Source organism: Pyrgilauda ruficollis, unplaced genomic scaffold (genome assembly GCF_017590135.1).
Source record: "Pyrgilauda ruficollis isolate IOZ18807 unplaced genomic scaffold, ASM1759013v1 scaffold304, whole genome shotgun sequence".
NCBI classification, from domain to species: Eukaryota; Metazoa; Chordata; class Aves; order Passeriformes; family Passeridae; genus Pyrgilauda; species Pyrgilauda ruficollis.
In genome coordinates this window covers 143,386-156,287 of record NW_024524423.1, presented here as the reverse complement: position 1 = coordinate 156,287, position 12,902 = coordinate 143,386, and the positions used below count along the sequence as shown (strand labels likewise).

Below are 12,902 nucleotides of genomic sequence, written 5' to 3'. Positions count from 1 at the left end.
GGGAAAGGGGGAAAAGAAAAAAAGGGAAGGAAAAAGGGGGAAAAGTAAGGAAAAAGGGAAAAAAAAAATAAGGGAAAAAGGAGAAAAAAAGATAAGAAAGGAAAAAGGGGAAAAATAAAAAAGGAAGGAAAAAGGGGAAAATAAGAAAGGAAAAAGGAGAAAAAGAAAAAATAAGGAAGGGAAAAGGGGAAAATAAAATAAAAAAAGGAAAGAAAAAGGGAAAAATAAGAAAGGGAAAAGGAGAAAAAGAAAAAATAAGGAAGGGAAAAGGGGAAAATAAGAAATAAGGGAAGGAAAAAGAGGAAAAAGAAAAAATAAGGAAGGAAAAGGGTGGAAAATAAAAAAAAAAGGAAGGAAGAAGGGGAAAATAACAAATAAGGAAGGAAAAAGGGGGGGAAAAGAAAAAATAAGGAAGAAGGGGAAAATAAAAAATAAGGAAGGAAAAAGGGGGAAAAAGAATAAAAGGGAAGGAAAAGGGGAAAAATAAAAAATAAGAAAAAAGGGGGAAAATTAAAAAAAAAAAGGAAGGAAAAAGGGGAAAAATTAAAAAAAAAAAAAACCAAAAAAAGAACAGGGAAACGCCAACGTTGCTCGGAAAGAAAAACCGGGAGAGAGGAATTGGCCGTGAGGGGGGGAAGGGCAAGAGCTGAGTTTTGGGAGAAACCCAGGGATGAAACAGATAAAAAAGCACTCATGATCACGGGCCGGGGTAAGGCAACGCGCTCCTCAAACCTGAGGGTCACCCCTGAGCCTGTGGGGTCACAGGGGGGACTCTGGGTGACCCCATGAACATGTGGGGTCACAGGGGAGCTGTGGGTCACCCCCTAAACCTGAGGGTCACCCCTGAGCCTGTGGGGTCACAGGGGATGGTCTGGGGGGCTCTGGTGACCCCCTAAACCCGTGGGGTCCCAGGGAGGCTCTGGGTGACCCCCCGAGGTCCCCGGGACACCCCCAGCCCGATTTTGGGGTGCTGAGCGCGGTTGGGAGGGCCGGGACGTGGCCAGGGTCCCTCCCCGGAGTGCTGCGGCGGGGGGCAGCGGGGGGCTGTCCCCCCTACAGGTTCTTGGTGACCAGGTGTGTCTTGTAGTGCTTGGTCAGGTGGTCGGAGCGCATGAAGCGTTTCTGGCACTGCGCGCACTCGAAGCGTTTGTCACCTGCGGGAGAGGGGACGCTCAGGGGGGCACCTGGGGCACCCGCAGGGACAGCCAGGCCAGGGCAGGGAGCTGGGGACACCCCCAGGGCATGTCCCCGTTAAACCTGTCACCAGAGACCCCCCAAAACCCTCCAGTGTCCCCAGAACCCAGGCACAACCTGCCCAGGTCATCCCAGTGGCTGCTGGGGTGGTGACACCCCCAGGACATGTCCCCTTGATGTCCCCATCCCCTTCCTGTCACCACAGACCCCCCAAAACCCTCCAGTGTCCCCAGAACCCAGGCACAACCTGCCCAGGGTCATCCCAGTGGCTCCCAAGGGCGTGGTGACACCCCCAGGACATGTCCCCTTGATGTCCCCGTTAAACCTGTCACCACAGACCCCCCAAAACCCTCCAGTGCCCCCCAGAAACCAGGGAGAACCTGCCCAGGTCATCCCAGTGGCTGCTGGCATGGTGACACCCCCAGGACATGTCCCCATGGTGTCCCCATCGCTTCCCAGGACACCTCTGTCACCCGAGCAGCAGAGACCCCCCACCCCAAAATCCTCCAGCCCCTCCCAGCACTTTGAACCCCAAGACGATTTATGGTGGTCCCAGATGAGCCCTGCGCTCCCCTGTGGCTCTTGGGGTCATGGTGACACCCCCAGGACATGTCCCCATGGTGTCCCCATCCCTTCCCAGGACACCTCAGGTACTGGGACATCCCAAAAGCAGCAGAGACCACCCCAAAATCCCTCCAATGCCTCCCAAAACTCCAACCCCAGACAAAACTCGGGGGGTCCCATCCTCCCAGGGCTCCAGGGTGGGATTTGGGGAGGGGTCCTTGGGAATGGGGAATGCCCCAGGGGGATCCCAGAGCTGTGAGCAGCCAGGGCAGGAGCTGGGGGAGCTGCCCTGGGAATGGGGGACAGATATCCTGGGATATCCCAGCCCTGTGTGGGGGTGCTGCCCTGGGAATGGGGGATAGATATCCTGGGATATCCCAGATCTGTTTGGGGGTGCTGCCCTGGGAATGGGGGACAGATATCCTGGGATATCCCAGCTCTGTGTGGGGGTGCTGCCCTGGGAATGGGGGATATCCCAGCCCTGTGTGGGGGTTCCTTGGGAACAGGGACCCTGCAGGGATACCCCAGCCCTGAGTGGGGGCTCTGCCCCGGACACAGGGGATACCTCAGCCCTACTGGGGGCTCTTCCCTGGACACGGGGGATACCCCAGGGATACCCCAGCCCTGTGTGGGGGCTCTGCCCCGGGCACAGGGGGTACCCGGGGGTGCAGACCTGTGTGCGTGCGCGCGTGCCGCTGCAGCTCGTCGGAGCGCGTGAAGCGCTTGCCGCAGAACACCCAGTTGCACACGAAGGGCCGCTCGCCCGTGTGCAGCCGCACGTGCGCCCGCAGCAGCGACGTCTTGCGGAACGTCCGCCCGCACTCGGGGATGTGGCAGATGTGCTTCTTCTTCCCGGGATCGCCCGGCCTGCGGGGAGAGGCGTGCTCAGCCCGACAGGAGCCGGAGGCACGAACCGCGCGGGTTAGAGCCGGGAGAGGGGGAGCGGGAGGGATGAACCGCGCCGGGTTATTCCAGGAAAGGAGGAGCCGGAGGCACGAACCGCGCCGGGTTATTCCGGGAGAGGGGGAGCAGGAGGGACGAACCGCTCCGGGTTAGAGCCGGGAGAGGGGGAGCGGGAGGGATGAACCGCGCCGTGTTATTCTCGGAAAGGTGGAGCCGGAGCGATGAGCCACGCCCGGGACAGGCGGGGCCGGAGGGATGAACCGCTCTGGTTAGCCCGGGAAAGGCGGATCCAAGCGGGATGAGTCACTCCCAGGAGAGGCGGATCCGGAGGGATGAACCGCTCTGGGTTAAACCCAGGACAGGCGGATCCGGAGGGATGAACCGCCCTGGGTTAAACCCGGGACAGGAGGATCCGGAGGGATGAACCGCTCCGGGTTAGACCCGGGAGAGGTAGAGCCGGAGGGATGAACCGCTCTGGGCTGTTCCGGGAGAGGCGGGGCCGGAGGGATGAGCCACGCCCAGGAGAGGCGGATACAGAGGGATAAACCGCTCTGGGTTAGACCCGGGACAGGCAGATCTAGAGGGATAAACCGCTCCAGGTTATACCGGGAGAGGCGGATCCGGAGGGATGAACCGCTCTGGGTTAAACCCGGGAGAGGCGGATCCAGAGGGATGAGCCACGCCCGGGAGAGGCGGATCCGGAGGGATAAACCGCTCTGGGTTAAACCCGGGACAGGCGGATCCGGAGGGATAAACCGCTCCAGGTTATACCGGGAGAGGCGGATCCGGAGGGATGAACGGCTCTGGGTTAAACCCGGGACAGGCGGATCCCAGCGGGATGAACGGCTCTGGGTTAAACCCGGGAGAGGCGGATCCAGAGGGATGAACCACGCCCGGGAGAGGCGGATCCCAGCGGGATGAGCCCTTCCCACTCTCAGAACCCACCGCTTGTCGCCGTCCTTGCAGTTGGGGCAGGTGCAGGCCATCCTCCTCCTCTTCTCGCCCGGCTGGATGTCCCCGGACAGCGCCTGCTCCATCTGCAGCTGGATCTGGGTGGGGCTCAGCCCGCTGATGGTCACGTTGTTGCCGGACACGTTCTGCACCGTCAGCTGCTGCTGGCCTGGGGAGAAGGGAAGAGGGACAGTCAGGCTCCATCCATGCTTCTCCCATTCCTCTGGAGCAGGGAATAGCCCGAACTGATCCCCGCATGCAGCACAGCCCCCTTTGCCACGTGCCTCTCCCGGTAAGTCCCTTTTTTCTGAATATACTGTGCGGTTTTTCAAAGTTTTCAAAAAAGTTTTCGACCCTTTTAGGGGGGCGGGGAAAAAAAAGGGCTCAAAGAGGAAACAAAAAAGAAACTTTGAAAAAACGTGCAATATATTGAGCAAAAAAACGGGACTTACCCAGCAGCCTAAGGGCCGCTCCAGGCTCGGGCGTCCCGGGCAGCCGCGACAGGCGCTGCAAAGAAGAAGACGGGGTCAGCGTCAGCAAGCGGGGTGGGGATCGGGATCGGGATCGGGATTGGGATTGGGATCGCTGCTCCCAGGGCAGCAGCAGGACGAGGAGGAGGAGGGGAAGGACAAGGGCTGGCAGCGGAGGAGCAGAGGCAGCAGGGAGGGAGAGCAGGCAGAGCGAGGAGCCGGCAGGAAGCGCCAAGGCAGGGATGGAGCAGGGGGAATGTCCCGGCTGAGCCCGGCTCGGCTCGGCCGCGGGCAGCACGTCCTGCCGGTCCCCTCCAGGGTAATTGGAGTGTCTAAATAAATCCGACCCCCCCTCCAAAGGCAGTCCTGGGAGGGCAGCAGAGTGGGAATTCTGCTGACGCCTGGCGAGGAGGAGCCGAGTGCCGGGGCACAAAGGGCTGGGCTGATCTCAGCCCCGAGGTAAAAGTGCCCGCACACACAGCTCCCTCCCTCGGCTCCCGGGGACAGGGCTGGCCCTGGACGGGGACAGGGTGGCTGCAGGGACGTGACACTCCTGGGACTGGGAGCACCGGGCCGTGCCCGGCTGGTTTGGGGTTCAGGGAGAGCTCTGGAGTGAGGGGTTCACTCCCTGGAGTGAGGGGTTCACTCCTGGAATGCTGACCTCTGGAGTGAGGGGTTCACTCCCTGGAGTGAGGGGTTCACTCCTGGAATGCTGATCCCTGAATGTGGAGCTGGAAAAATGGAGCTGGGTGTGTCAATGTGCCCCTCCTGGGTTTGGGAGCTTGGGAGAGCTCCTTGTTCCCAGTGTGCAGAGGATGTTCCAGGGGATGGGGATCTGGAATGGGATCTGGAATGGGATCCAAGGGAGATGTTCCAGCTCCAGGAAACCTCAGGTGCTTCCTGCAGCTTGGCACGGCCGGGTTGGGCAGGCAGCCATCCCTGTCACCCACAGCTCTCCAGGATGTGCTTGGAGTCACCCAGAGACACTTTGGGAAACACTCCTGGCTTGTGGGAGCGACTGCAGAACGTGCTGACACTGCAGAGCCCCTGGGGACACGAGGGATCAGATCTGATCTGATCTGGGGACATCCCATCTTTGGGAAGCTCGGGGAGCTGCCCACTGTCCCTATGTCCCTCAGGAGCACGAGGGATCTGACCTGATCTGATCTGATCAAGGGGGGATTCCATTGCACATTCCCATCCTGAGGAAGCTCAGGCAGCTGCCCACTGTCCCTGTCCCCCTCAGGAGCACGAGGGATCTGTTTTAATCTGATCTGATCTGTTTTAAGGACATCCCATCCTCAGGAAGCTCAGGGAGCTCAGGCAGCTGCCCACCGTCCCTGTTCCCCTCAGGAGCACAAGGGATCTGATCTGATCTGGTGAGGATTTCCTTGCACATTCCCATCCTGAGGAAGCTCAGGCAGCTGCCCACTGTCCCTGTCCCCCTCAGGAGCACGAGGGATCTGTTTTAATCTGATCTGACCTGTTTTAGTGCCCTCCCCTCCTCGGGAAGCTCAGGGAGCTGCCCACCCCCTGCCACCCGCCCCGTCCCGCCGTGCCACCCACCTGCGCTGTTGGTGATGGTGACGGGCACGCCCTGCACCTGCACGCCGTTGATGTTGATGGTCTGCATGGCCTGGGCAGCTGCTGCCAGCTGCGCCGCGCTCAGGCTCAGGATTCCCCCGGCGGGGGCGATCTTGGGCAGCGGCCGCTCCTTGCGCGGGGCCGCCCTGCGGCCGGGCCCGGGGCTGCCGCAGGACGCGCCCGGCGCCGGGGCCACCGGCAGCGAGGAGGCCTCCTGCAGCAGCACGGTCTGCAGCTCGCCAGACGGCGTCTTGAAGTAAACCTGCGGGGGAGCAGGGAGCACAGGTGGGCTTCGGGGCGGTGGGATGGGCGCGCGCAGCTCGGGGTGGTGGGTGGGGTTGGCTTGGTGGGGTTTTGGAGGTTGTTTTAACTTCCTTCTGCTGGGCTTGGACACTCGAAGGGATGGGGAAGTCACAGCTTGTCTGGGAAATGCAGCCCAGCCCCTCCCCACCCGCACTGGGAAGTGAATCTGGACCTCTGCGGGATCCCTGGGGAAAGGAGAAAGCTCCTGGGTTTTGCACAAGGCAACACAAAGACACCAACGCCTCTCCCACCTCCCGTGGTGACACAGGAGCTCCCAGCAGGCTGGCTCATCCCAGCCCCAGCTCTGGCACACTGAGCTCCTCCATATCCTATCAAAGCAGCTGGAGCTCCTAAATCCCTGCAGAGGGCATGGCTGCACTCTCAACCTCCACTGAGCAATGCCTAAACCAGACTCCAAACTGGGAATATCTCACAAAACCCCCCAGCTCCTCAATCCTGGGGGAGGATCAGAGAGGAACAACAGTTCCTAAATCCCTGCAGAGGGAAAGGCTGCACTCCCAACCTCCAAGAATCCACTCAGCAATGCCTAAACCAAACTCCAAACTGGGAATATCTCACAAAACCCCCCAGCTCCTCAATCCCGAGTGAGAACCAGAGGAGAACAACGGGGAGAAGATTCCAAGGAGGCTGTACCTGGGTGGGGGTGGGCTCGGCCGCCTGGATCTGGAAGTTCTGGGAGGATTTCTGGGGCACGGTGGGCAGCGTGGCCGAGGCCGCCTGCACCACGCGCAGCGCCTGCTGCGGGATCTGCACCACCTGCGACTCCTGCTTGGGCTGCACCACCTGCACCTGCTGCACCACGGCCGGCTGGCCCGAGCCGGGGCTCTGCACGATCAGCAGGTTGTTGCCAGCCTGGATGATGTTCTCGGCCGTGGTCTCGATCAGCACCGTCTCCACCTGCTCGGCCACGGCCACGGCGGCGGGCTGCCCGGGGGACGGGGCCTTTTTGCGAGGCTTCTTGCCGGGTTTGGAAGGGCTGTCCGTGAGCAGCTGGGCCTGCCCAGCCTCGGGGCTCACCAGGTTGTTGACGGGCAGGGTCAGGGTGACGTTGCCACCCCCGGGCAGTTTGACCACGCCGGCCGATCCCGATCCCGCCGCCGCCTTCTGCGCCGGGGCCGGCTTGATGGGCACGGGCTTGTGCGAGGAAGAGGAGGGCGTGAGGATGGCCTGGTTGGTGCCTGGGATGATCTGGATCTGGTTAGGCTGCACCTGGATGGTCTGAGCCCCGCCGGGCTGCAGCTGCGGCACCGCCTGGTACTGGATGTTGGAGGAGGAAGACGAGGAGGAGGAGGAGGAGGAGGAGGAGGAGGAGGAGCGCGAGCCTTTGTTGAGCACGGCCGCGTTCTGGATGGCGAAAACCAGCTGCCCCCCGGGGTAGGAGGCGCCCACCTGGGAGCCCTGGATCTGGAAGAGGTTCCCTTTGGAGGACAGGATGCCGATGCTGCTCTTGGCCGAGCCCAGGGGCAGCGGGGCGGGTTTGATGGGCACCAGCTTGCGAGGGGCGGGCTGCGGAGGCGCCGGCGGCGCCGCGGCGGCTTCCACGGCGGGGGGACCGATCTTGCTGCATGTGGCTGCCAGCAGGGCCAGGGGAGAGGGCTGGGAGTCCTGGGGAGAGAGGGCAGTCAGCGCCAAGCACCCGCAGGAACAGCTCGCCACACAGCCCTGATTAAGGGAGCTGATTAATTACCCGCGTGTGGCGGAGTTCCCCAATAAATGAGTTGGGAAAGGATCTCTGGGATTGTCCATTCTGACCTGGGGGACACTTTGTCACACCCAGCATGGCACTGAGGGCCACCTCCAGTCTCTCCTTAAACACCCCCAGGTGACTCCACCACCTTTCTGGGCAGATCATCCCAGTTCCCAATTTTTCTGTGAAGGAATTCCTGCTGATGTCCAGCTCCCAGTGCTTTCAGCAGTGGTGACATTTGAGATCCCATCCCTGTGTCCCTAAATCCTTTTAAACCCCATCCTTGTGTCCTTAAAACCATCCTAAAGCTTGAAACCATCCTAAAGCTTGAAACCACCCTTAAACCATCCTAAAGCTGCGGACATCCTGGGAACTTCCTGGGATTCCCCCTTGGAACATCACAGGCAGCTCAAATCCCACTATCTCGATATCCCACGCCGAGGTATCGGCTGGGAACATCAGAGATGCTCGGGGGCAGGAACAACAGCGGGCTCAGGAGTGGGAACGAGCCCCCCCGAGGCTGCAGGGGCTGTCCTGCCCCCCGGCTGCTGCTGTCCCCCAGGAGGGGCTGGGCTCACCTGGGCGGCGGCGGCGGCGGCGGGCTGCAGGTATTCACTGGGGCTGACAGCAGCAGTGGCAGCCATGCTGTCCCTCGAGCTGTGGGGACAGAGCAGGGAGGGATCAGCTCCTCAGGGAGCCCAGCCCAAGGCTCTGACCCCAAGCGATCTGCCTGGTGTCCCCCAAAGTCCCCCCAAAACCATCCCACCTCACGCTGCGGGGCTGCCCCCCACGCTGCGTCACCTCCTCCCCGGGGTTTGGTCTTTGTTTGGTTCCCAAGGGAAACCCCAAGGAGCATTCCGGGGTTTCCCCTCGTTTTCCTGAATTCCAGCACAGCCTCGGCTGGAAGGAGCAGCTCCCCAAAACTGGCAGGGCCCAACTTCAAAGCAGGTGGGCCCAGAGAGCCGAGATCTCCCTGGCTCCAACCAAAATCTTCCCAGCCCCAAATCTTCCCATTCCTGGCCTGAAAATCTTCTTGTTCACAGCCCCGAATCTTCCCATTCCCAGCCCCAAATCTTCCCAATCCCAGCCCTAAATCTTCCCATTCCCAGCCCCAAATGTTGCCAATCCCAGCCCTAAATCTTCCCATTCCCAGCCTGAAATCTTCTTGTTCACAGCCTGAAATCCCCCCAGTTCCACCCAGAAATCTTCCCATTCCCAGCCTGAAATCTTCTTCCTCTCAGCCCCAAATGTTGCCATTCCCAGCCTGAAATATTCTCGTTTTTTGGGGATTCTGAGTGGCTGTTCCCTCCCCTCCATCGGAATTTAGGGCAGAGCTGAGGATCAACAGCCCCGAGTGCGAATCCGAGCGGGGCTGAGCCGGCCTGGGAGGAGCCAGATCCCGGCCAGGGAGATCCCATTTTTCCTGGAGAAATCCCATTTTCCCTGGAAAAATCCCCCTTTCCCTAAAGAAATTCCATTCTCCCTAGAGAAATCCCATTTTCCCAGAGAAATAAATTGGGACATTAATGCCCAGTGTGATCCTTCTGTGTGTTTCCCACTCGTGGTGAAGCAGAGCCCCCTAAATCTGGGAACCATCCCGAACCCCACCAGGGGAATGAATCCCAAGGAAATGAATCCCATAAGGACAAACAGCCCAAATCCCATCGGGGAAACGAATCTCATGAGAGAAATCTGGGAATCATCCTGAATGCCACCAGGGGAATGAATCCCACCAGGAAAAACAGCCTGAATCCCATCAGGGCAGTGAATCCCATAAGGAAATTTGGGAATCATCCTGAATCCCATAAGGAAATTTGGGAATCATCCCAAATCCCATCAGGGGAATGAATCCCACCAGGAAAAACAGCCCGAATCCCATCAGGGCAATGAATTCCATAAGGAAATTTGGCAACCATCCTGAATCCCATAAGGAAATTTGGCAACCATCCTGAATCCCATAAAGGAAATTTGGGAATCATCCCAAATCCCATCAGGGAAATGAATTCCATAAGGAAATTTGGCAACCATCCTGAATCCCATAAAGGAAATTTGGGAACCATCCTGAATCCCATAAAAGAAATTTGGGAATCATCCCAAATCCCATCAGGGGAATGAATCCCACCAGGAAATTCGGGAACCATCCTGAATCCCATAAAAGAAATTTGGGGACCATCCTGAATCCCCCAGAGCCCGGAATCCCCAGCCCAGTGAACCCCCCAAGAGCCCCAACAGGATCCCGCAGGGGGACCCGGCCCGAATCCTTCCCCAAATCCCCAAAAACCGGGGGCGGCCTCCCCCAGACCCGGCCCCGGCCTCGCTGCCCCCGAGCATCCCCGGGACCCCCCTCAGCTCCGGGGTCCCCTCAGCCCCGGGGGTCCCCTCAGCTCCGGGGTCCCCTCAGCTCCGGGTCCCCCCCCCGCTCCCGGGGTCCCCTCAGCTCCCGGGGGTCCCCTCAGCTCCGGGCCCCCCTCAGCTCCGGGGTCCCCTCAGCTCCCGGGGGTCCCCTCAGCTCCGGGCCCCCCTCAGCTCCGGGGTCCCCTCAGCTCCTGGGGTCCCCTCAGATCCGGGCCCCCCTCAGCTCCGGGGGTCCCCACAGCTCCCGGGGGTCCCCCCTCAGCTCCGGGGTCCCCTCAGCTCCGGGTCCCCCCTCAGCTCCGGGGGTCCCCTCAGCTCCGGGGTCCCCTCAGCTCCTGGGGTCCCCTCAGATCCGGGCCCCCCTCAGCTCCGGGGGTCCCCACAGCTCCCGGGGGTCCCCCCTCAGCTCCGGGGTCCCCTCAGCTCCTGGGGTCCCCTCAGATTCGCTCCCCGCCCCGGCGGCCCCGCAGCGGCCGCGGCCCGGCCCCGCTCCCCCCGCACTGACCGGCCGGGGGCGGCGGCGGCTCCGACCCGCTCACGGCGCCATCTTCCTCCGCCGGGCACCGCCCTGCTGCGCCCGCCCCCAGAGGAGGTTTGGACCAATCGCAGCCCGGCTGCTTTGCGATCTGGCCAATGGGTGGTGAGATGGTGGAACGGTGGCCAATCCGCGGAGGGATAAAGGTTGATGGGCAGCTGCGCCGAGCAGTAAGGATAGTGATGGAGGGATGGCTCCGCCAATGGGAGCGGAGCGCTGAGGTGACGGACGGCAGTGGAGAGCCAATACCACGGGAGATCTCTGATTGACAGCACAGACAGCCAACGGGCGCAAGCACAGCCTGTGCCCATCCGCTGTTTGATTGACAGGTCTTGAAGGGGGCGGACTTCCTCGTGGGCGTGACCCGCCCAAAACACTCCATATCATTGGTCATAGTGATTTGATTGACATATCCATAAGCCAATGGAAAGCTCGCCGCGGACGAGCTGCGCCTGTGATTGGCGAAAGGGGAGTCCGAAAGGTTGAAGCCGGATGACGTCAGGGGGTCCCCGGCGGGTGGGGAGTCCCGGGGATCCCCCTCGCCCCCCCCCCCCCGCCGGAGGCACCCCGGGGTGGGAGGGGAGGGGATCCGGGGGTGCCGAGGGACCCAGCCCGCGGGGAGGGGACACGGCCGGGAGGGGACACGGTGGGTTTGGGGACACGGTGGGTTCGGGGTTTGGGTTCGGGGGGTCCCTGCCGAGCCTGGGGTGCCCCAGCTCCCCCCAGGCCTCAGCGGGAGGGGGGTCCCCAAGCCCTCCCACAATTCAGGGTGCTCGGGGGGCTCAGTGTCCCGCCGCGGGCCGGGGTTCCCTAAGAGGTGGGGTCCCCAATCCCCTCGCAGATTTTGGGGTTCAGGGCGCTTGGAGGCTTTTGGGGTGTTCAAGGCGCTAGAAGGGATGGGGGTCCCCAATCCCCTTGGAAATTTGGGGGGCTCAGAGCGCTTGGGGAGCTCTGGGGTGTTCAGGCTGCCAGAAGAGCCAGGGGTCCCCAATCCCCTTGCAGAATTGGGGTCCCCAAAAGCGACGGGCATCCCCAAAGCCGGGCTGTGCTCAGTATCCCGCCGGGGGTCACCCCCACCACCCCATCCCCCCCTCCTGGGGGGGGTCCCTCACCCTCCCCGCGCCCCCCGGGACCCTCTCAGCGCTGCCGGCCCGGGGGTCCCGGGGGTCCCGGGGGTGCCCAGCCGGCTCCAGCCCCCACGGCCCCGGCAGCTCCCGCTGGAGCCAAATAATTGCCGGTGCTTTGTTGTGCCGTGTCTGTGGCCGCGGGGCCTCCATTTGCGGGCAGCCGCCGCTCCCCGCCCGCCCTGCCCGCTCCGCTTACTCACCGACCCCCCAAAAACCACCCCGGGCTCCGGGGGAGCCGCCCCCAGCCCGCCCCGCCCGGCCGGGGGGTCGCGGGGTCGGGGACACTCGGGGACAGCCACGCGGGGGACGGGGCGGCGGCTCGGGGACACCGGGACCGGCCCGCGGTGCTGGCCCTGCCACCCCGAGAGGGACCCGGAGCTGCGGGGACAGCCGGGTGGCATTGTCACCCCCGTGCGGGGACCCGCGACACCGGCCCGGCTGCGGGGACACTGGAACTGGCATTGTCACCCCCCTGCGGGGACATCCCACGTGGCACTGCCACCCTCCAGGGAGGGGACGCCGGGTGGGGACCCCGAGCAGGGGTCCAGGGGGTCCCCGCGGGCTCAGCCGGGGCTGGCGGGGAGGGAGGGGACAGGGTGGCCCCCCCGGGTGGGACAGCTTGTAGGGACAAGTCACAGCCTGTCGCTGCTGGCCCAGTCCCCATCCCTGTCCCTGTCCCCGCTGTCCCTGTCCTGTCCCCGCTGTCCCGCTGTCCCTGTCCTGTCCCCGCTGTCCCCGCTGTCCCTGTCCTGTCCCCGCTGTCCCCATCCCTGTCCCCGCCGTCCTGTCCCCGCTGTCCCGCTGTCGCTGTCCCCTCCCCGCCGGAGCCGTTCCGGTTTCCCCAGGCCCTGACTGACAGCCGGGCCGGCTGGGCGCAGATACGGCAGCGAGATTAGCACGGGACTAATTAAAACTCCAATTAAAAATCGCGCTGAGCCCTGCTCCGAGCCGCCGGCTCCGCGGCCGAGGTCGAGCCCCGGCAGCAATTCCGGCTCGGCGGAGGAAACGCCGCCCGCGGGCACGCCGAGACCCGGGCGGGGCAGCCCGGTCGCGATAATCGCGATAGAGATCTCTGCCAGGCCGGCGGGGAGCGGGTGGGCAGCGCCGTGCCAGCCGTGCCAGCGGTGCCAGCGGTGCCAGCTGTGCCAGCCGTGCCAGCTGTGCCCGAGCTCCGTCCTTGTCCCGCGGTGGCACCGCTGGGGGACGGG

General features: G+C 62.6%; 1 protein-coding gene across 2 annotated transcripts; it reads right to left on the bottom strand.

The window, feature by feature from the left end:
* Positions 1-751: 751 nt before the first annotated feature.
* Positions 752-10,565, bottom strand: SP2 (Sp2 transcription factor). Of its 2 annotated transcripts, none has more exons than XM_041473859.1 (7): positions 10,538-10,565; positions 8,256-8,334; positions 6,624-7,595; positions 5,649-5,928; positions 3,607-3,781; positions 2,432-2,625; positions 752-1,154 (listed from the first exon to the last, which is right to left on the bottom strand). In XM_041473859.1, exons 2-7 carry the CDS (start codon positions 8,319-8,321, stop codon positions 1,054-1,056), a joined length of 1,788 nt encoding a protein of 595 aa, XP_041329793.1. In that variant the 5' UTR covers positions 8,322-8,334; positions 10,538-10,565; the 3' UTR covers positions 752-1,053. The 2 variants fall into 2 exon arrangements, with proteins under 2 accessions (XP_041329793.1, XP_041329792.1); XM_041473858.1 differs by lacking the exon at positions 10,538-10,565 and adding an exon at positions 8,444-8,728.
* Positions 10,566-12,902: the final 2,337 nt, after the last annotated feature.